At 40.4% G+C, this 23,913-nt stretch overlaps 1 protein-coding gene across 1 annotated transcript in view; it reads left to right on the forward strand.

Annotated features, from left to right (window-relative positions):
- Positions 1-23,913, forward strand: part of cps1 (carbamoyl-phosphate synthase 1, mitochondrial) — a 130,577-nt gene that overhangs the window by 2,238 nt on the left and 104,426 nt on the right. Inside the window, exons 2-13 of the mRNA XM_062068881.1 lie at positions 7,177-7,286; positions 7,387-7,531; positions 12,007-12,096; positions 12,166-12,222; positions 12,292-12,384; positions 14,495-14,584; positions 14,802-14,930; positions 18,554-18,660; positions 20,145-20,286; positions 20,471-20,548; positions 20,643-20,741; positions 22,989-23,084. Of these exons, the coding sequence (XP_061924865.1) occupies positions 7,177-7,286; positions 7,387-7,531; positions 12,007-12,096; positions 12,166-12,222; positions 12,292-12,384; positions 14,495-14,584; positions 14,802-14,930; positions 18,554-18,660; positions 20,145-20,286; positions 20,471-20,548; positions 20,643-20,741; positions 22,989-23,084 (1,236 nt within the window). The remainder of the gene's footprint in view (positions 1-7,176; positions 7,287-7,386; positions 7,532-12,006; positions 12,097-12,165; positions 12,223-12,291; positions 12,385-14,494; positions 14,585-14,801; positions 14,931-18,553; positions 18,661-20,144; positions 20,287-20,470; positions 20,549-20,642; positions 20,742-22,988; positions 23,085-23,913) is intronic.

Raw genomic sequence — 23,913 nt, forward strand, 5'->3', positions numbered from 1 at the left:
TGTACATTATTGCAATCAGTTGATAAAACATTGTCCTTTACAATTATAAAAGCTTTTTAAAAATCTACTACTCTGCTTGCATGTCAGCAGACTGGGGTAGATCCTGATGAAATCTATGTATTGAATGAATAGACAATCCTTTTGAATCGGGAAAAAATCGTTTTTGAATCGAGAATCGTGTTGAATTGAAAAAAAAAATTGATTTTGAATCGAATCGTGACCCCAAGAATCGATATTGAATCGAATCGTGGGACACCCAAAGATTCGCAGCCCTAATGGATATATATATATATATACACACACTAATATACTGTGTGTGTGTGTGTGTGTGTGTGTGTGTGTGTGTGTGTGTGTGTGTGTGTGTGTGTGTGTGTGTGTGTGTGTGTGTGTGTGTGTGTGTGTGTGTGTGTGTGTGTGTGTGTGTGTGTGTGTGTGTGTGTGTGTGTGTGTGTGTGTGTGTGTGTGTGTGTGTGTGTGTGTGTGTGTGTGTGTGTGTGTGTGTGTGTGTGTGTGTGTGTGTGTGTGTGTATATATATATACATAAAAATGTAAATAACTAGGACTGCAAGAACTAATCGATTTAAAATAGATGATAAAAATAGTTTGCGATTAATTTAGTCATCGATTCGTTGGATCTATGCTATGCGCATGCGCGGAGGCTACTTTTTTATTTTATTTTTTAAATTTTTTATAAACCTTTATTTTTAAACTGCAACATTTACAAACAGCTGAGAAACAATAATCAAAATAAGTATGGTGCCAGTATGCTGTTTTTTTCTTCAATAAAATACTGGAAAGGATAGAAATGTAGTTTGTCTCTTTTATCCGATTTTTATTCGATTAATCGAAGTAATAATCGACATATTAATCGATTATCAAATCAGTTGTTAGTTGCAGCCCTAATATATACATACATACATATATACATACATGTGTGTATATATATATATATATATATATATATATGTATGTATGTATGTATGTATGTATGTATGTATGTATGTATATATATATATATATATGTGTGTGTGTGTGTGTGTATACTGTATATTAGGGCTGGGTATTGTTTAAACATTTTCGATACCAGTACCCTTAAAACGATACCGATACCAACTGAGTACTTCATTCGATATTAATCATGTGAAAATAATTTAATGGGTTGCGTAATTTTCACCACTCCTCCCCATTCAAGATTTTTACACGAATACATTTTGGAAAGTGCTCAAATTTTTTATTAAATAACTGTACCAACATGTACAACAAAATATTAATTCGGTTTTAATTAGTGAGCAAGCTAAGCTAGCATTAGCTCACATGCCTACGACATGCCCAAAACAATACATGTTTTAACACACAAAGTATGAGTACTGTTAACATGGTAACCATTTATATATCACCTAAAGTTATCCACGGTTAAGCAGTGTCCTGTTGAGATGACGATGCTGGTGTTGTAGAAGCCGGCTTTTTAAACACAGTACAGTTCTCCAACCTTAAGTTTGCTCCGTGCTTGATGAGGTGTTTAATCATGTTGCTAGTATTCCCCATTTTCCCTGAAATAATCTTGCCGCATTTATTTGTACCCGGCTTCACAGGCGTGCAGTACAACCATACCTTTGACCGTTTTGCTGCCGGCATTTCGGAATGACGACCAGCCAATTCTGCACTGCTTCAATCCGCTTTACCGCCATACAAACTATTGTTGTTGTGGTGGTGGACCAATCACATGGCACATTGAATCAAAGAACGCTTGCAGTGATTGGCTGCGAGCAAAACCATAGTAACAGTAATTTTTTCTTGATCTGGGTACAAAAAGAACCGATTGCAGGTATCGTTTGACAGACGCAGTTTTGATACTACTTGGTATCGGGTTGTTTCGATACCCTGTGTGTGTGTGTGTGTGTGTGTGTGTGTGTGTGTGTGTGTGTGTGTGTGTGTGTATTAAGGGTGTAACGGTACACAAAAATTTCGGTTCGGTACGTACCTCGGTTTAGAGGTCACGGTTCGGTTCATTTTCGGTACAGTAAGAAAACAACAAAATATAAATTTTTTGGTTATTTATTTACCAAATTTGTAAACCATGGCTTTATCCTTTTAACATTGGGAACACTATAATAATTCTGCCCAAAAATAGAAATAGCTGTGTGTGTGATGGATGTGAGCCACCACTAGGCTGATCAGTGCAACAGCAGGCAGTCATGAATGCTAAATAAATAATAAATGATAAATGGGTTATACTTGTATAGCGCTTTTCTACCTTCAAGGTACTCAAAGCGCTTTGACAGTATTTCCACATTCACCCATTCACACACACATTCACACACTGATGGCGGGAGCTGCCATGCAAGGCGCTAACCAGCAGCCATCAGGGGCAAGGGTGAAGTGTCTTGCCCAAGGACACATAAGCATAACAATAACATACATATACACACAGGGTCCGTGGCCAGGGTTAATGTGGTCAACATATATAAAATAAAAACTACCGTATTTTTCGGATTATAAGTCGCTCCGCAGTATAAGTCGCACCGGCCAAAAATGCACAATAAAGAAGGAAAAAAACATATACTGTATATGTCGCACTGGAGTATAAGTCGCATTTTTGGGGGAAATTTATTTGATAAAATCCAACACCAAGAATAGACATTTGAAAGGCAATTTAAAATAAATAAAGAATAGTGAACAACAGGCTGAATAAGTGTACGTTATATGAGGCATAAATAACCAACTGAGAACGTGCCTGGTATGTTAACGTAACATATTATGGTAAGAGTCATTCAAATAACTATAACATATAGAACATGCTATACGTTTACCAAACAATCTGTCACTCCTAATCGCTAAATCCCATGAAATCTTCCTCCCCGGTGTCGCCTCTGGTATGTCCTTTCTTTCTGCTGCTCGATTGCCGTTCTCTGCTGCATATTTCACTACGTCCAGCTTGTAATCTGCAGTATATGATTTCCTTTTCGGTGCCATTTTAGTTCAGCCCTTCTCAGTTTTTATAAGTTTCCGCCAATGTTGAAATGATCCATTTTCCTAGGTACGGACGTAGTAGCATGTAGCATCTTTTTTTTTCACAATACACCGCCATCATGACCCACAATGCACTTGGGCCATGACCCGCCCCCGCATAATTTCTATTGGTTGACGTGTGTGTGACGATTGCTGACATTTGCTTCATCTCTTCCGTGAATTAGATAAATAATATTTGATATTTTACGGTAATGTGTTAATAATTTCACACATAAATCGCTCGAGTATATGAAAAAAACTGCGACTTATAATCCGAAAAATACGGTAAATAAGATAAGGCTCAGAATGGTTTCTTAACAAAACCTTTCTACATATAAAGTGCTTTTTTTGATTGATTGAGATTGTTATTAGTAGATTGCACAGTACAGTACAATTGATCACTAAATGGTAACACCCAAATAAGTTTTTCAACTTGTTTAAGTCCACGTTAATCAACATTAAACTGCCTCAAGTTGTTGCTCAGATTAAATGAAATGACAAAACTTTTCTTCTACATATAAAAAGTGCAACATTAAACAGTTTCAAGTCAACTACGCCTCAACCAGCCTTTAACCCTGGTGACTTTCACTCAATCTTCATGATTTTGCCATAAAAATCAGTCTATCCACATTGTCTGCAGAAAGAGCAAACCTGCTTGCAGTTACAATGTCTCCAGGTAGTCCCTGGCTAACTTGGCAGTAAGAGGATATATGGGCTCATTGTTCTTCCACCATAGAAGTCGGTCAAAATCTAGTTTTTAATGCAATATGGTCTTAAATCTGCTGCTATAAAAACACCAACGGCATTTGTTTTTGCTTTAGCCCTGTCTGACTCGCTGAGGAGAGGCTGCTTGAATGCAGTGTTTGCACGACGCTCGTCTTTCTCTTATTTTGAAGCGATGTTCACTTGGGGGTGGTGACGCTTCAAATGGGTTAGCATGTTTGACGTGTTGTCAGAAGCATACCCTACCGCTGTCGGCAAACCTCTGTCCTCCATTGTTGTATCGCACCGCAAAGCCGAAGTGTTCCCAAACGGGAGATCTTAACGAGGCAGGAGGGTCTTCCAGCGCTGGCTTTTACATGTTGTTGTACCCCGGTCGCCGCTAGCATGCCGTGTGTTGTGCCTCAGTGTGCATTGTTTACACAACGTGCGCTAAGCTACTTAATATGTCCGTGTGGAAACTCGTTCGGTACACCTCCGAACCGAACCGAAACCCCCGTACCGAAACGGTTGAATACAAATACACGTACCGTTACACCCTTAATAAATATATATATTTGTGTGTGTGTGTACATCCTTATATTGTGTGTTTGTGTATAAATATTTGTATTTGTGTATATAATATATGTATATATATATTAATACTTTGTGCAAATGTACATAATGTGTGTGCTAAAATTTTATAAGTTGTGTATTTTAAATAACATAAGTTATTCATTTAATATTATATATTGTGTATTTGTTATATTATTTATTATTTATTTAGTTACTTTTTGGATTCGAAACTCTGAATTATACTGAGGTAGTGGCGTATATAACATAGCCAAGTTAATACAACAGAAAAAACAGAGGACAAAATCATACCAAGTACACAAATGATGTTTCAAAAAAATAAGTAACATAACACAAGCAATGATATAAATGAATTAAGAACTTTTATGAGAATAAAAAGTAATTTAGTTACATGAGTATGTTAACGTGAAAATATTCAACATGTTGTAAACAAAATGATTCAACATTCAAAAGTTAATTTAGTTTTTTACACTGTACTCCTGGACATGATACACATTATCTCAAATAACTAAAGTATCAAAATTATCAAAATTTTGATTTGAAAATCAATACTAGAGCAGAAAAATCTGGTATCGGCGGTATTGATATTTCAGTATCGACCTGCACTTTTGACTATATATAACAATTATCTGCAGTAGGACACGGGCCTTACATTTTTTTTAAAGTGGCATTAAAAAGCATTAACTTATATTTGCTGACACATGCAGAAACCTTGTGGTTTCAACCAAATCCTTGCAAACATTTGTTTTTAGACTTTTTTTTTATTGGCCAAGTATGTTTAACACACAAGGAATTTGGCTTGGTAGACGGTCCTCTCTTTGTTCAATTAAGATTAACGTTGTACTAAAAATCTAAACAAATACTTAAAGGCCTACTGAAATGAATTTTTTTTATTTAAACGGGGATAGCAGATCTATTCTATGTGTCATACTTGATCATTTCGCGATATTGCCATATTTTTGCTGAAAGGATTTAGTATAGAACAACGACGATAAAGATTGCAACTTTTGGTATCTGATAAAAAAAAGGCTTGCACCTACCGGAAGTAGCGTGACGTAGTCAGTTGAACATATACGCAAAGTTCCCTATTGTTTACAATGATGGCCGCATGAAGTGAGAGAGATTCGGACCGAGAAAGCGACAATTTCCCCATTAATTTGAGCGAGGATGAAAGATTTGTGGATGAGTAAAGTGCAAGTGAAGGACTAGTGGGGAGTTGAAGCTATTCAGATAGGGAAGATGCTGTGAGAGCCGAGGGTGACCTGATATTCAGCTGGGAATGACTACAACAGTAAATAAACACAAGACATATATATACTCTATTAGCCACAACACAACCAGGCTTATATTTAATATGCCACAAATTAATCCTGCATAAAAACACCTGCGTGTTTGTTATGCTAGCTCCTAGCTCCTCTGCTAGCTCCTAGCTCCATAGAACACGCCAATACAATTCAAACACCTGATCAACACACACAATCACTCAGCCCAAAAGACCGTTTACCTAACCCAAGGTTCATAAAGCTTGTATATTTTTAAAAAGTTACGTACGTGACGCGCACATACGGTCAAGTTATCGAATGTTTAGCAGCCAAGGCTGCATACTCACGGTACCTGATATTCAGCTGGGAATGACTACAACAGTAAATAAACACAAGACATATATATACTCTATTAGCCACAACACAACCAGGCTTATATTTAATATGCCACAAATTAATCCTGCATAATAACACCTGCGTGTTTGTTATGCTAGCTCCTAGCTCCTCTGCTAGCTCCTAGCTCCATAGAACACGCCAATACAATTCAAACACCTGATCAACACACACAATCACTCAGCCCAAAAGACCGTTCACCTAACCCAAGGTTCATAAAGCTTATATATTTTTAAAAAGTTAGTACGTGACGCGCACGTACGGTACGGTACGTGTTATGCTAGCTCCTAGCTCCTCTGCTAGCTCCTAGCTCCATAGAACACGCCAATACAATTCAAACACATGATCAACACACACAATCACTCAGCCCAAAAGACCGTTCACCTAACCCAAGGTTCATAAAGCTTATATATTTTAAAAAAGTTACGTACATACGCAAAAAAAAGCCAAAGCTGCATACTCACAGTAGCACGTCTGCGTCTTTGTCATCCAAATCAAAGTAATCCTGGTAAGAGTCTGTGTTGTCCCAGTTCTCTACAGGCGTCTGTGTATCCAAATCAAAAGTCCTCCTGGTTAGAGTCTCTGTTATCCGAGTTCTTCCATCTTGACTGCATCTTTCGGGAATGTAAACAAAGAAGCGCCGGCTGTGTACTGTTGTGGCTGACTACGTTCGAAAAATACGTCCATTTCGCACCGACAACTTTCTTCTTTGCTTGCTTGGCTTCCTTCTCCATAATGCAATGAACATGATTGAAACAGATTCACGAACACAGATGTCCAGAATACTGTGGAATTATGAAATGAAAACAGAGCATTTTCGTATCGGCTTCAATGTGGAAGGCATACCCGTGTTCGCCGGGCTACGTCACGCGCATACGTCATCCGCAGAGGCGTTTCGAACCGGAAGTTTAGCGGCAAATTTAAAATGTCACTTTATAAGTTAACCCGGCCGTATTGGCATGTGTTATAATGTTAAGATTTCATCATTGATATATAAACTATCAGACTGCGTGGTCGGTAGTAGTGGGTTTCAGTAGGCCTTTAAATAACTCGTATGTGCAGTGGTCAATAGAGCAAAAAGGACAATGACGTGAATATGAGTTGGTACATTCACATTGACTGATCACAGGTCTGACCGCCCCTGCTGATACCACTATTTATATCAAAACTATCTATCTGTAACCCTTGGTGATACGGACTTGTTTCTAATAATCTCCAGGCCCAGACGGCCCACTTGATCTTGGAAGATGGCACCAAGATCAAGGGGTTTTCCTTTGGCGACCATGCTTCTGTAGCTGGAGAACTGGTCTTCAATACCGGCCTTGTCGGGTAGGTCAGCCCTTCGGGTGTCTTCGTCATATCAGCGAGCAAAAAGTGGTTCTGCCTCACCACGATGCAACCTTCCCATGGTCCCATCCTCCGTCTTTAGGTATCCCGAGGCCTTGACAGACCCCAGCTACAGGGGTCAGATCCTGACGTTGACCTACCCTATTGTAGGAAACTACGGGGTACCGAACACGCAAGAGCTGGATGAACTTGGTCTGAGGAAACATGTGGAGTCTGATCGCATCCAGGTATGTCTCGTGTTAAATATTCACCTTTTGTTACTCTTTGAAACCTGTGGAAAAAACTGCAATGTTTTGATGCTATTTTTTTTTTACTACCGTTGAATCAACTTGTAATTTAATAACATTTTTATCAATCTTTTAAGTGTTCTTTGTAACTTTAACCTCAAAAAGCACATACTTTAGAAAATAGTAGAACCTCAATTTACGAACGTACCATATTTTCCGGACTATAGAGCGCGTATATAAGCCACACCCACTACATTTTAAAAAGGAAAACATATTTTTCCATATATAAGCCGCGCCGGACTATAAACCGCAGACATATATGTTGTGAAATTAGTTATTTATACGGAAGTATTTTGTGAATGTTTGTTTAAATACCTTAATTGTTTCCAAACGGTGTCTGCAACAAGGCAGTAAAACAGCTGATCAAACAAAACAGAAGTCATTGTCATGGACCCACTAGCTGCGCAAGCTAGCTCTCCGATCAGCTAAACAGACTCAATAACTCCACGGTGACGTTTTTTTGAATTTACTGAGTAATTTGTGAAACTGAAACAATACAAAAAGAATGCAGTTGTAAGTTATTAATACCAACACAGACACTGGTAAACCTGTTAGCATATTGGCTAATGTTAACAACCTTAGCTTGATGACATTACGATAGCACGTACATGAAAACACTCCTACCAACATCACACATGGGACGGTTTTAACTAAAACATGAATTGTTTTAGATATATTGTAAAACTTACCAAAGTTGCTTGGAGTGATGAATGAAGAATCCATACCAGTAGAAACACTATGGACGATTAGAAGACGGAACGGCACTTCTACTTCCGGTTCAAAGCTTTAAAATTACATTAATCCGGCAGCGACTGCATTGAGCGAACTCGTCCAAATGATGGCGCCGTAGCACAAACAATACCACACTATTTCAGCGTCTCTGCTTGGGTTAAATGAAAACTATGGAACGCAAAACATTACGGTCGTTAGCGAAGACAAATCCATAGTTTTCAAAGCGTAGGAAAAAAGTAGCGGTTTATAGTCTGGAATTTATGGTATGTTCCAACACTTTAACCTCCTCACGTTAAAGACCATTTGTGAACTGGATTGTGTTCTATAGCGTTTAGTTTTGTTGGTAAATGAGACAATGGGAGATTATCATCACACTTCAACATATCTGTCATGTAAATGTTGCCCTTGCTAGGCCAGCATTATTAATAATAATAATACTAATATATTTTATTTGTAAAAAGCACTTTACATTGAGCAAACAACCTCAAAGTGCTACTGTGTATAAAAAAAAAAATAATAATAATAAAAACATAATAAAAATAAATAAAAATAAAAACTAGAACAGCCTAATAGCTAGAGCTAGTATGCATATGTAATAGTGTGATGTTGTCTATAAAAATGCTTTTTAAAAAAGAAGGGTTCTTAAGCCTTTTTAAAAGCATCCACAGTCTGTGGTGCCCTCAGGTGGTCAGGGAGAGCGTTCCACAGACTAGGAGCGGCGGAGCAGAAAGCCCGGTCTCCCATAGTTCGTAGCTTTGTCCTCGGAAGTTGGAGGTTAGCGAGAAAATTCCTTTCAGAAATGTTGATGGGCTCTGCTACCTGTGCCCTGGACCTCTGGCCGGGGGTCGTCGGATCCGCCATACTTTTAAGATGGTGCAGAGTCTCTGAATCCGAGAATTCTAGGTGTGACCGTACAAAATGAGCTACACAGCTAGTCTAAAACTTTAGCATGTGTGCAAACGTTAGCATGTTTCATATACCAGGTTATACCAACCTACTTAGTGGCCTAGTGGTTAGTGTCCGCCCTGAGATCTGTAGGTTGTGAGTTCAAACTCCGGCCGAGTCATACCAAAGACTAAAAAAATGGGACCCATTACCTCCCTGCTTGGCACTCAGCATTGAGGGTTGGAATTGGGGGTTAAATCGCCAAAATGATTCCGGAGCGTGGCCATCGCTGCTGCTCACTGCTCCCCTCACCTGGGGTCAAATGCAGAGGACAAATTTCAACACACTTAGTGTGTGTGTGACAATCATTGGTACTTTAACTTTAACTTAACTTGAACTTATATTATCAAAAGGTGTATGGCTGCAAAAATAGAGGAAAAAGTTTAAAATTAGATGAAAAACTTAGCATGCTTAAGTTAGCTTGCCAGCAGGCTATCGCATGCATGCTAACAGTTAACAAATGTCACATACCAAGTTATATGTCTCTGGTGTACACGGTTGCAAAACAAGTTCAAGAAGTTAGCATGTTAATGTTAGCATGTTAGCACACTTACGTTAGCATGCTAACAGTTAGCTTGTGTCACATAAGTTATATGACTAAGGTGTACGGCTGGGGAATTGGAGTAAAAGTGTAAAAAGTTGTTCCTCTGTTAGCATGCTAACATTAAAGTGCTAACTTTTTAAGCTCATTTTACACTTTTACTCCAATTCCCCAGCCGTACACCTTAGTCATATAACTTATGTGACACGAGCTAACTGTTAGCATGCTAACGTTAGCTGGCTAACAGTTAGCTTAACGAGTTAGCACTTTAATGTTAGCATGCTAACAGAGTAACAAGTGTCACATACCAGGTTTAACGACTGTAGGGTCAACGGTTGCACAATTAGCTCAAAAAGCTCACACTTTAATAAACCCATGTTCTAAATTTCTCTACCCCAGATAAATAAAGGTTAAATAAATATACAAACGCATGTATAGGTATACTATTTATTTATGTATAGGTATATGTTAGTTTACTACATTACCCAGAAGGCAAAGCAGTGTAGACAGGAACAGGAAGTAGGTCTGAGCTATGCAATTTGCATGAATTGCTGCGAATGTGACATGAATATTACATTAAAAAGGTTGCAATATAGTGTTAATGATTAATCCATTGCTAAATAGTCATTTTTGGTATTTTAATGCTCACATTATTTCAATTTACACAATTCTGTTTAACTTCTTTGGGCCTTTTTTTTAAGTGAAGTTTAAAGGCCTACTGAAATTAATTTTTTTTATTTAAATGGGGATAGCAGATCTATTCTATGTGTCATACTTGATCATTTTGCGATATTGCCATATTTTTGCTGAAAGGATTTAGTAGAGAACGACGATAAAGATCGCAACTTTTGGTATCTGATAAAAAAAGGCTTGCCCCTACTGGAAGTAGCGTGACGTAGTCAATTGAACATATACGCAAAGTTCCCTTTTGTTTACAATGATGGCCGCATGAAGTGAGAGAGATTCGGACCGAGAAAGCGACAATTTCCCCATTAATTTGAGCGAGGATGAAAGATTTGTGGATGAGTAAAGTGCAAGTGAAGGACTAGTGGGGAGTGGAAGCGATTCAGATAGGGAAGATGCTGTGAGAGCCGGGTGGGACCTGATATTCAGCTGGGAATGACTAAAACAGTAAATAAACACAAGACATATATATACTCTATTAGCCACAACACAACCAGGCTTATATTTAATATGCCACAAATGAATCCCACATAAAAACACCTGGGTGTTTGTTATGCTAGCTCCTAGCTACTAGCTACTAGCTCGAGCTAGTTATAGCTCGAGCGGGTAATATGGACGGGATCCCGTATATATAACCCGCCAATACAATTCAAACACCTGCACAACACACACACTCACTCAGCCCAAAGAACCGTTCACCTAACCCAAGGTTCATAAAGCTTATATATTTAACCAAAGTTACGTACATGACACGCACGTACGGGCAAGCAATCAAATGTTTGGAAGCGCACGGGTGGGACATGATATTCAGCTGGGAATGACTACAACAGTAAATAAACACAAGACATATATATACTCTATTAGCCACAACACAACCAGGCTTATATTTAATATGCCACAAATTAATCCCGCATAACAAACACCTAGGTGTTTGTTATGCTAGCTCCTAGCTACTAGCTCGAGCTAGTTATAGCAAGCGATCAAATGTTTGGAAGCGTACTCACGGTATCGCGTCTGCGTCTGTTAACGAAGTCAAAGTCCTCCTGGTAAGAGTCTGTGTTGTCCGAGTTCTTCGATCTTGGCTGCATCTTTCGGGAATGTAAACAATGAAACACCGACTGTGTTGTGTTGCTGACTTCCCTCGCAAAATACTCCGCTTCGCACCGACTTTCTTCTTTGCTTGCTCAGCTTCTTTCTCCATAATGCAATGAACAAATTGCAACAGATTCACCAACACAGATGTCCAGAATACTGTGGAATTATGAAATGAAAACAGAGCTATTTCGTATTACCTCTGTTAAACTGGCTACGTCACGCGCATACGTCATCCTCCAAAGGCGTTTTGAGCCGGAAGTTCCCCGGGAAATTTAAAATTGCACTTCATAAGTTAACCCGGCCGTATTGGCATGTGTTGCAATGTTAAGATTTCATCATTGATATATAAACTATCAGACTGCATGGTCGGTAGTAGTGGCTTTCAGTAGGCCTTTAAATTGTGCTTCTGTGTCTGAAGGTATCTGGTCTCCTGGTTCAGGACTACAGTCAGGAGTACAGCCACTGGAACTCTGTCAAGTCTCTGGGTCAGTGGCTACAAGAGGAGAAGGTGGGTACACTGCCAGGTCTGGACTCTGTGGTTCTGCTGGTTTTCAAAGTGGACTGTACTTATTTCAAGGTTCCCGCGCTCTTTGGGATCGACACCAGGATGTTGACTAAGATCATCAGAGACAAGGTGCAAGAAATATAATCGTCAGGTCATACTTGACTTGATGGACCACTCATGTTTGACCTTCCTCCTCAGGGCACTGTTCTGGGGAAGATTGAGTTTGACGGGCAACCTGTTGAGATGTCAGATCCCAACCGAACTAACCTGGTGGCAGATGTGTCCACAAAAGTAACACAAGTTTTTCCCTAAAGGGGAACTGCACTTTTTTTGCAATGTCGCCTATCATTCACCATTCTCATGCCAGACAAGAACATACGTTTCTTTTTTTATGCATTCTAAATTGTAAAACATGGCAGACACGAGGTGGCTAACAATGAAGCTAATGAAAATACTCCATAAAACCCTCTAAAAAAAAAAAAAGTGCCAACAATACTCCATTTACATGCCCTGACCTGAATATTAACAAGTATTAGTGATGTTATTATAAGCGCCAACACAGAGGAACTACTTGTCAGGTTCAAAACCCCGATGACATCTATTAAACAGACAAGAAGCAAGGAATTAAACCGAGACAGAATTCAATTTAGCTCATTGAGGAGAAACGTCTGGGCTGTACTCTTTGTACAGTCTTCCAACACGCTCTGGCAAGAGAATTCTACGCCGCCTCTTTTATTTGGACTTTCCCTGATTACATAGCAACAGCTGTTTCTAAAGTGACGGGGGTCGTAAACAGCTCTTGCCTTCGGTCACAAAACAGTTCAACAAAAAGATGCCTGGAGCTTGGGCAGGTCCTGCTTTCTCTCTGCTTTGTAGATCTCGGGTCGAGATAAGATCTTACTGTGAATCACAATAGATCAAAGAAACTGAACCCCTCATGTCTCCTCCCATCGTACACAGTGGAGTTTTACAAGCCTTTTGCTTGGTTGGATCAAAGACAGCTTTTGTCCTCTCGCCGGGAACTCATGGAAACACAAAGTTTTGTGATAACTTAAATACAATTATTCTGACACTACTTTTAGCGGCACCTTGACCACAGAGGGAGAACTAGCTTATGCTGCTATATTGACATATTGAGCTGCTGCATCACTTCTGAGTTGGTGAAAGTTAATTGTAGATTATAAATCATGCCTCACCTGGATAGTAGAAGGTTGTGGACATAAACCCACAAGTTGGTCAACTTGACCTGCTCGGTGTCCGCCCGGAGATTGGAAGGTCGTGAGTTCAAATCCCGGCCGAGTCATACCAAAGACTATAAAAATGGGGCCCATTACCTCCCTGCTTGGCACTCAGCATCAAGGGTTGGAATTGGGGGTTAAATCACCAAATGATTCCCGAGCGCGGCCACCGCTGCTGCTCACTGCTCCCCTCACCTCCCAGGGAGTGAACATGGGGATGGGTTGAATGCAAAGGATAATTTCACCAGACCTAGTGTGTGTGTGACTATCGGGACTTTACCTTTAACTTTGACATCCAACTTAGACCCACAGATGGCGAGAAGTCACGGAAAATGTTTTTTTAATCCTTTGTGAGGATTATGATTGTTGATTTAAAGGGAAGGATATAAACATCCCATCAGTCTTTATCCCAGTGAGAGCAGATATTGTACAGTAAGTGATTGTTTTATTATGTTTGTATATCTTGTTTAGCACTTAGCAATACTGCTACATGATGCTTAGTGTTTGACTAAAGCTGCATCTGTTTAGCACACATCTTCTTAAATTTGTAGGTCATCCTCCAATATATTCAGGATCAAACATAGAAATAATTTGTCCCAAAATAGTCTTTGTTGTCTCTCATCAAGTCTGCCATGATTAGTAGTCTTGTTGTTGTTGAAGGGAAAGTGAGCGTTGTGATGTCCATGAAATTAATAATCAAAATATGTCCATATTACATGTTATTATGAATGTTACTAGATACTACATATATACTTACAGCATGATCAAAATATGTAAATATTACATAAGAATGTTACTAGATACTACATATACTTACAGCATGATCAAAATATGTAAATATTACAGGTTATTATGAATGTTACTGGATACTACATATATACTCAATGTATATAAAACCTCGAAGGAGGCTTTTGGATGTTTTTTAAAGCGCAATGTAGGCGAAATAGAGCCACGCTCATTAGCTCCATTGTTACCTGACTTTTGCTAGCATTTATTTACAGTTTAGGATGCATAGATGTGTGTTATTGTCTTACATAAAGATTTTGAATGCTAGGAAAGTTCGCCCAAAAAGTGCAGTTTTTCTTTAACTGCTCCAAATATTTATTGTGATTTTTATTTTTTATTTTTTTTAACCTATTCTTAATCTTATGGTTCTCCCACAGGGAACTCAAGTTTTCGGGAGAGGAAATCCTGTCAAAGTGGTGGCAGTTGATTGCGGAATAAAGCACAACATCATTCGCCTGCTCGTTAAGGTGAGCGAGTCATTCATGTAAAATGTTAATTATAAAAAGTTGTAATTTTGCTACATAAATTCACTGTAATTTTTTTTTCATGGGTTGTATTTCAAAGTTATTTGTTGTTCTCGTGAGTCAAATGTTTAAATATGATCTTTAATAATTTGTGTAAATTGGTAGCAAATACCACGAGTCTTGACTAAACGAGAGATGAAATGAATTGTCTACGTGCTAGCGAGGTGCAGAGGTCCACCTGGTGCCCTGGGACCAGGACTTGCTGAGTCTGAACTATGACGGCCTGTTCATCTCCAATGGACCAGGGGATCCGTCTCTCGCTCAGACACTCATCCAGAATGTCCGCAAGGTAGGAAAAGAACCTGATTTGTTTATTTCTCTTTACGTCACCCCGTCATTTATTGCATTTTTGGGAACACGAAGTCAGGCGCATGTGCACTAGCGTTGTTTGGCTTATTTATTACAGCGGTCCAACTTTGTTAATCTAGCTCCAGCGTCATCCCCTCGGAGTATACTTAGTCAACACACCTACATGTCACACTGTCATAAAGCTGTGCCATATAGTGAGACCACACTAAACAAAAATGACAAACACATTTCGGGGGAATATTTGCACCGCAACACAACATAAACACAACAGAACACATTCCCAGAATTCCTTGCAGCACCAACTCTTTCGGGACGCTACAGTCATTTTCCCTCGCTTCACGCCGTGTGTTTGAGAGCGCACTGCTGTGTTTAGATGGAGACAGGTGTGGACAATATTGGAGACACTTGTCCCCACACTAAAATTATACAGCGAAGGAGGAAAAACTATATGATGTTGCTTTCATTTTGACAATACAGCATCCATCAGCTGCTGTGACTGAGTTAATGAGGTGGTTTTCTCTGTTGTTGGCCAAACTGTTGTACTGAACCACAAGGGGGCGTTGGAGAAGAACATCTTGTTTTAGACTTTTATCTTCATTAGCCAAACTGCTTTGTTTTATTTTGACATCAAAAAGTATACGCCATGTCTTTTTTGCACTACTTGTTTTTTTCATGTCACAAAGTAATACTTTAAAAACCATTTGACACGTCATTTTGTTAATGTTTTATTGTGCATAGTTAATTCCTATATGACATATTTCTGCTCAAACTCTTAATGGATCTGTCCCGATACAGCATCTACATGTACATAACTTTAAAAAAATAAAAATAAAAATACTTCCCTCTATCAAAAAGGTAAAAATAGAGATAAAGGCATCATGAAATGACAAAAAGCTGACAAGTTTATATTAATAATGAATTTAAAAAAAAACTGTATATTTATGCATGCATGCTTTGGAGCCCCTGCCTGGAAAGAAAATGATTGCCTTGGTGCCCTTCTAACTTTCCTTGGTGCCCTAAAATATGAGCCCTCCTTTAAGGAAACACTTGCCTTGACCTTAAAAAGTTAAAATCCGAGGCCTGTATTTATACGCACACATTCTATTTCCCTCTAGTTTTAAATGTGTTAGGATGCACCGGGTGCGGAGAGCGAGTAAAGTTAACTTTCAGTTTCGACCAACAAGATAGACATGTGTGGAGAGCAACCATTTTTTGAGAATGCTTTGGACTTTAGACGCCTTGGTCCTCCTTTCTCTAGCGCTGGAATCGATATTGTTTGTACGTACTCCTTTTTGTTAATCATCAATTCCAGTCCCCTCATTATTTAGACAGCCTGAGAATAAAAGGAGGACTCTTCCCTGCAAAAGGGAGAGACCCAATATTGAAAAATATAAAACTGTATTTTTCTCCCTACAAAGAGTTCTGAAAAAACTGGTCTTTGTAGGGCGCACCGGATTATAAAGGCGCACTGCCAATGAGCGAGTCTTGTCAGGTTTGTTTTCATACAAAAGGCACAGCGCATTATAAGGCACATTAAAGGCCTACTGAAATGATTTTTTTTTATTTAAACGGGAATAGCAGATCCATTCTATGTGCTGCTCACAATTCCCCGTTGTTTACAATGGAGCGAGAGATATTCGGAGCGAGAAAGCGACGATTACCCCATTAATTTGAGCGAGGATGAAAGATTCGTGGATGAGGAACGTTAAAGTGACGGACTAGAATGCAGTTCAAGAGATATCTTTTTTTGCTCTGACCGTAACTTAGGTACAAGCTGGCTCATTGGAATCCACACTCTCTCCTTTTTCTATTGTGGATCACGTATTTGTATTTTAAACCACCTCGGATACTGTATCCTCTTGAAAATGAGAGTCGAGAAGGCGAAATGGACATTCACAGTGACTTTTATCTCCACGACAATACATCGACGCAGCTCTTTAGCATGAGCTAACGTGATAGCATCTGTCTCAAATGCAGATAGAAACAAAATAAATAAATCCCTGACTGGAAGGATAGACAGAAGATCAACAATACTACTATCAGGAGACACCAAACCAAACACTGGACATGTAAATACACGGTTAATGCTGTGCCGCCTGTCGAAGCCTGGCAATGCTGTTGCTAACGACGCTAACTTAGCAACGGAAGCTCGTCAGAGCTATGATAAAAACATTAGCGCTCCACCTACGCCAGCCAGCCCTCATCTGCTCATCAACACCCGTGCTCACCTGCGTTCCAGCGACCGACGATGCGGTCCGCGGCCCGGAGTCAACGTGAGGTCGCCGGCGCTAGCTCTGCTATCCAACAAAGTCCTCCTTGTTGTGTTGCTACAGCCAGCCGCTAATACACCGATCCCACCTACAGCTTTCTTCTTTGCAGCCTCCATTGTTCATTAAACAAATTGCAAAAGATTCACCAACACAGATGTCCAGAATACTGTGGAATTTTGTCGAAGAAAACAGAGCTCTGTGTATTGTGTCCAATAGGGTCCAAACACTTCCGCTGACCTCGCGACGTCACGCGCATACGTCATCCTCCAAAGGCGTTTTGAACCGGAAGTTCCCCGGGAAATTTAAAATGTCACTTTATAAGTTAACCCGGCCGTATTGGCATGTGTTGCAATGTTAAGATTTCATCATTGATATATAAACCATCAGACTGCGTGGTCGGTATTAGTGGGTTTCAGTAGGCCTTTAAAGTATTACTTTGTTACATGAAAAAACAAGTAATGTAAAAAAAAAATGGCGTATACTTTTTGATGTCAAAACAAAGCAGTTTGGCTAATGAAGATAAAGTGTAATAAACAAGATGTTTTTCTCCAACGCCCCCTTGTGGTTCAGTATGACAGTTTGGCCAACAACATAGAAAACCAGGAGTGACAGTGTTTCCTCACCTCATTAACTCTGTCACAGCAGCTGATGGACGCTGTATTGTCAAAATGAAAGCAACATCATATAGTTTTTCTCCTTAGCTGTATACTTTTAGTGTGGGGACAAGTGTCTCCAATATTGTCCACACCTGTCTCCATCTAAACACAGCAGTGCTCTCTCAAACACACGGCGTGAAGCAAAGCCAAATGACTAGCGTCCCGAAAGAGTTGGTGCTGCAAGGAATTCTGGGAATGTGTTCTGTTGTGTTCATGTTGTGTTGCAGTGCAAATATTCCCCCGAAATGTGTTTGTCATTTTTGTTTAGTGTGGTCTCACTTTATGGCACAGGTTTATGACAGTGTTGGCGTTGTTTTTAGTGTGACATGTAGGTGTGTTTACTAAGTAAGATGAACTAGTTGGACCGCCTGACTTTGTGTTCCCAAAAATGCATTAATAAATGGCGGGGTGACTATATGAACCATCTGGAATTTAATTGCGAGTTATTATGCCGTCCGAACATTATATTCCCCGTCCATTAACAAGTAAAAAGTGAAACTGAAGGGCGGTCACGGAAAGTTGATGCCGCAAAAGTTGGTCAATTTTTTAGGGCATTACGACAAATGAGAGGGTTAAATTCGTGCCCTGTAAATAGGAAACAGGCTAAGATTATTTTTTAACTTATTTGAGCAAAACCAAGCGAATAACTTCTGAGGTTTTCCATTTTATTTGTGTAGGTTTTGCAGAGTGCTCGCCCCGAGCCGGTGTTTGGAATCTGCATGGGCAATCAGATCACTGCCCTCGCTGCTGGAGCAAAGTCTTACAAGCTACCGATGGGCAACAGGTGAGTTTAGACTTTAAACCTTCTTCCCTGACATGAGAACAGGCTTTTAGCTCGGTAGTCAGCATTCTCGTCTTTTATGCATGGTGACCTGAGTTTGAGCATTGGGTGGGACAACAGAAAAAACACAACCCAGCCGTAAGAATGAGTACACAATGGTGCCGTGACCCGGATGGTATCGAGTTGGTAAACCTCACTCCCTGACAACTTCAGTAGCAGTGTTTGGGCTTTTAGCCAGTAGTTAGCACGCTTGTCTGGTTTGAGCAGCGAGTGGAACAGTAGGAAAAACAGGACGCAGCTGAAAGAGTGAGTGCACAATTGCTACAACGGTGCCGTGACCCGGATGGTATCGAGTTGGTAAACCTCACTCTCTGACAACTTTAGGAACAGTGCTTGGGCTTTTAGCTCGGTAGTTAGCACACCTGTCTCTCATGTGGACGACCCAGGTTTGAGCACCGGGTGGAACAGTAGGGAAAAACAGGACGCAGCTGAAAGAGGGAGTGCACAATCGCTACAATGGTGCCGTGACCCGGATGGTATCGAGTTGGTAAACCTCACTCCCTGACAACTTCAGGAACAGTGCTTGGGCTTTTAGCTCAGTAGTTAGCACACCTGTCTCTCATGCGGACGACCCAGGTTTGAGCACCGGGTGGAACAGTAGGGAAAAACAGGACGCAGCTGAATGAGTGCACAATCGCTACAATGGTGCCGTGACCCGGATGGTATAGAGTTGGTAAACCTCACTCCCTGACCACTTCAAGAGCAGTGCCTGGGCTTTTAGCTCGGTAGTTGGCACGCTCGTCGGTTTCAGCAGCGAGTGGAGCAGTAGGAAAAAAAGGACGCAGCCGAAAGAGTGAGTGCACAATCGCTACAATGGTGCCGTGACCCGGATGGTATCGAGTTGGTAAACCTCACTCCCTGACAACTTCAAGAACAGTGCTTGGGCTTTTAGCTCAGTAGTTAGCACACCTGTCTCTCATGCGGACGACCCAGGTTTGAGCACCGGGTGGAACAGTAGGAAAAACAGGACGCAGCTGAATGAGTGCACAATCGCTACAATGGTGCTGTGACCCGGATGGTATAGAGTTGGTAAACCTCACTCCCTGACAACTTCAAGAGCAGTGCCTAGGCTTTTTGCTCAGTAGTTAGCATGCTCTTCTCTCATGTGGACAACCTGGGTTTGAGCACCGGGCGGAACAGAAAAAGCAGGTACTGAACCACACGGATTGCAATGGTGCCGTGACCCGGATTGAGAGTGCGGTTTAGGGAGGTGTGTGTAATGGAGGCTGGGCCATGTTTACGTTTGTAAACCTCACTCCCTGACAACTTTGAGAGCAGTGCTGGCTATCGAGGTGGTAGTCTGGGCTTTTAGCTTGGTAGTCAGCATTCTCGCCTCTCATGCTGGCAACCTGCATTTCAGCCCCGGGCAGTAGGAAGGGTAGAAAAAAATCAGGTCATTTGTGTGTGTGTGTGTGTGTGTTCCTCAGAGGCCAGAATCAGCCGGTACTGAATCTGATGACCGGCCAGGCCTTCATTACGGCCCAGAACCACGGCTACGGCATAGACAGCGAGTCCCTTCCCCCAGGATGGAGCCCGCTTTTCATCAACGCCAATGATGGCACAAATGAGGTGGGTTCCGTTCACTGCAAATGACTTCCAGCAAAACACGCCACATGGATTTCTCCCCCATGAATAAACATTCCTCCACTCATGAAATATGTAGTGGAAGTGGGGTGACCTCCAAGAACGGCTGAGAGAATAATGCAGCCGACTTGATTTCACAGTCCACGCTCACATTTGGGATGTTTTGCAGGGCATCATGCACAACACTAAACCTATTTTCACGGCTCAGTTCCACCCAGAGGCCAAAGGAGGCCCCACCGACACCGAGGTATTTACAGACCTCCACTTGCTTAATAAATTTGAAACCCTTGCGTGTATCTCAGTGTCAATATTGGCTTTGATATTGTCTTGCGGCTGGGCAGTTCCTCTTCGACACCTTCATGGCCTTGATCCAAAAAGGACAGGATGCCAACATAGCGTCCGTCATGCCCAAGAAACCGTACATCCCTCCCAGAGTGCAGGTGAGATCTGTAGTGCAGTGTTTTTCAACCACTGTGCCGCGGCACACTAGTGTGCCGTGAGATAGTCTGGTGTGCCGTGAGAGATTATCTAATTTCACATATTTGGGTTAAAACATTTTTTGCAAAGCAGTAATTATATTCTGCAAATGATGTGTTGTTTTTGTTGAGTGTCCGTGCTGTCTAGAGCTTGGCAGAGTAACCGTGTAATACTGTTCCATATCAGTAGGTGGCAGCCGGTAGCTAATTGCTTTGTAAATGCAGGTAAAAAGGTGTCTTATGCTTAAACCAAAAATAAACAAAAGGTGAGTGCCCTGAAGAACAGGCATTGAAGCTTAGGGAAGGCTATGCAGAACGAAGCTAAAACTGAACTGGCTACAAAGTAAACAAAAACAGAATGCTGGACAACAGCAAAAACTTACTGTGGAGCAAAGACGGCGTCCACAATATACATCCGAAAATGACATGACAATCAACAATGTCCCCACAAAGAAAGATAAAAACAACTGAAATATTCTTGATTGCTAAAACAAAGTAGATGCGGGAAATACTGCTCAAAGAAAGACATGAAACTGCGACAGGAAAATACCAAAAAAAGAGAAAAAGCCACCAAAATAGGAGCGCAAGACAAGAACTAAAACACTACACACAGGGAAACAGCAAAAAAATCAAAATAAGTCAGTGTGATGTGACAGGTGGTGACAGTACACCTACTTTGAGACAAGAGCTATATTGATGCATGCTTGCTTATGGTTTAAAGTCATATCCAACAATTGCGACAACAACTTTTTACTGTCAACTGAATTTCTGATTTCTGCTGGTGGTGTGCCTCCGGATTTTTTCAACGCAAAAAATGTGCCTTGGCTCAAAAAAGGTTGAAAAACACTGCTGTAGTGTGTTCCAGATAGGATTGTCCCGATACCAATAATTTGGTACCGGTACCAAAATGTATTTTCGATACTTTTCTAAATAAAGGGGACCACAAAAAACTGCATTATGGGCTTTATTTTAACAAAACAATCTTAGGGTACATTAAACATATGTTTCTTATTGCAATCCAAGGACAATTTAGTCTTTAAATAAAATAGTGAACATACTAGACAACTTGTCTTTTATTAGTAAGTAAACAAACAAAGGCTCCTAATTAGTCTGCTGACGTATGCAGTAACATTGTCATTTATCATTCTATTATTTTGTCAACATTATGAGGGACAAACTGTAAAAATGTATTATTAATATTTGTTCATTTACTGTTGATCTGCTTATTTTCTGTTTCAACATGTTCAATCTACACTTCTGTTAAAATGTAATAATCACTTATTCTTCTGTTGTTTGATACTTTACATTAGTTTTGGATGATACAAGAAATTTAGGTATCGATCCGATACCAAGTAGTTACGGGATCATACTTCGTTCATACTCAAAGTCCTCATGTGTCCAGGGACGTATTTCATGACTTTATAAACATGATATGAGTTTTCTTTAAAAAGAAAAAATATGTAATCATAGTAGTATCGACTAGATATGCTATTGTACTAGGTATCATTACAGTGGATGTCAGGTGTAGATCCACCCATGGCGTTTGTTTACATTCAGGAACGGTGACAGCGGTGACGCCAGTGAGCTATTGTATCCTCCTACAGTGTGTAGTGAAGCATGTGTAGTTATTCCTCGTCCTCCAGTGATAATGGTACTTGTAAGAAACTTACTTTATTTGTCGCCATGGAGGCCAGGATTAGTGATTTAGAAGTAACTAAAACACTGCCTACTAGGCATGTCTTAAAGCACTTCTTCCTGAGGGTGTTTCAGTGTTATAACTTCACCTTTATCACCTTTTTCAAACAGACTCACTGACTTTGGCTCATTTTCTGTGAAGAACATACATCAGAATACATATTTAATGACCATACACTTATTGGGATAAGGTAAACATCTGTTCAGTATTCTAACATAAAAGTGTTTGATTGTGAGGCATTAAAAGCCACAAAATACAACGGGTCCATCAGACCCACAAACGCTGGCTGAGTAACAATATGAACATTACACAAGGGTTAAGAGAAAAAAAAAGGGGAACCGGTACTTTCATATATAGTTTAGTACCGTGATGTTATACTAGTACCGTACAACCGTAGTTCCAGAAATGTAGAAAACCAAGTTATTGTCTGAAAGACCTAACATTTTTTGGTATTTTCTTATTGAAATGTTACATCATTCTTGATCTGCTTTGCCTTTTTAACGTTGTGAGTGAAGGTGTCCAAGGTGTTGGTACTGGGCTCTGGTGGGCTGTCTATTGGCCAGGCTGGAGAGTTTGACTACTCTGGATCTCAGGCCATCAAGGCTTTGAAAGTAAGAACAACTACACATTATAATACAAATAACAACATGCAGTAGAGCAGGGGTGTCCTAACTTTGAGAAATGAAAACATGCGGGGTCCATTTTGATATTTTTTATTTTCAAAACCAGTACAATATTTATTGTAACTAGAGATGTCCGATAATATCGGACTGCCGATATTATCGGCCGATAAATGCTTTAAAATGTGATATCGGAAATTATCGGTATTGGTTTCAAAAAGTAAAATTTATGACTTTTTTAAAACCTCGTACGGAGTGGTACACGGACGTAGGGAGAAGTACAGAGCGCCAATAAACCTTAAAGGCACTGCCTTTGCGTGCCGGCCCAATCACATATCTACGGCTTTTCCCGCACACAAGTGAATGCAAGGCATACTTGGTCAACAGCCATACAGGTCACACTGAGGGTGTCCGTAAAAACAACTTTAACACTGTTACAAATATGCGCCACACTGTGAACCCACACCAAACAAGAATGACAAACACATTTCGGGAGAACATCCGCACCATAACACAACATAAACACAACAGAACAAATACCCAGAACCAATGTTCCCTCTAATTTTTCATGTGTTTGAGCAAATGCAAAAACTCCCTGAGCATTGAGTGGAGCCCATGTGAGCAACATCAGACGTGCACACTGTGGCTACACCAGCAGCACACCTGTCCCAAACCTGACTAAATAAGTTCAATCTCCATCCATCCATCCAGTTTCTACCGCTTGTCCTATCTCAGCTGCATTCGGGCGGAAGGCGGTGTACACCCTGGACAAGTCCCCACCTCATCGCAGGGCCAACACAGATAGACAGACAACATTCTC

This window comes from Entelurus aequoreus, linkage group LG14 (assembly GCF_033978785.1).
Source record: "Entelurus aequoreus isolate RoL-2023_Sb linkage group LG14, RoL_Eaeq_v1.1, whole genome shotgun sequence".
Lineage (NCBI taxonomy): Eukaryota > Metazoa > Chordata > Actinopteri > Syngnathiformes > Syngnathidae > Entelurus > Entelurus aequoreus.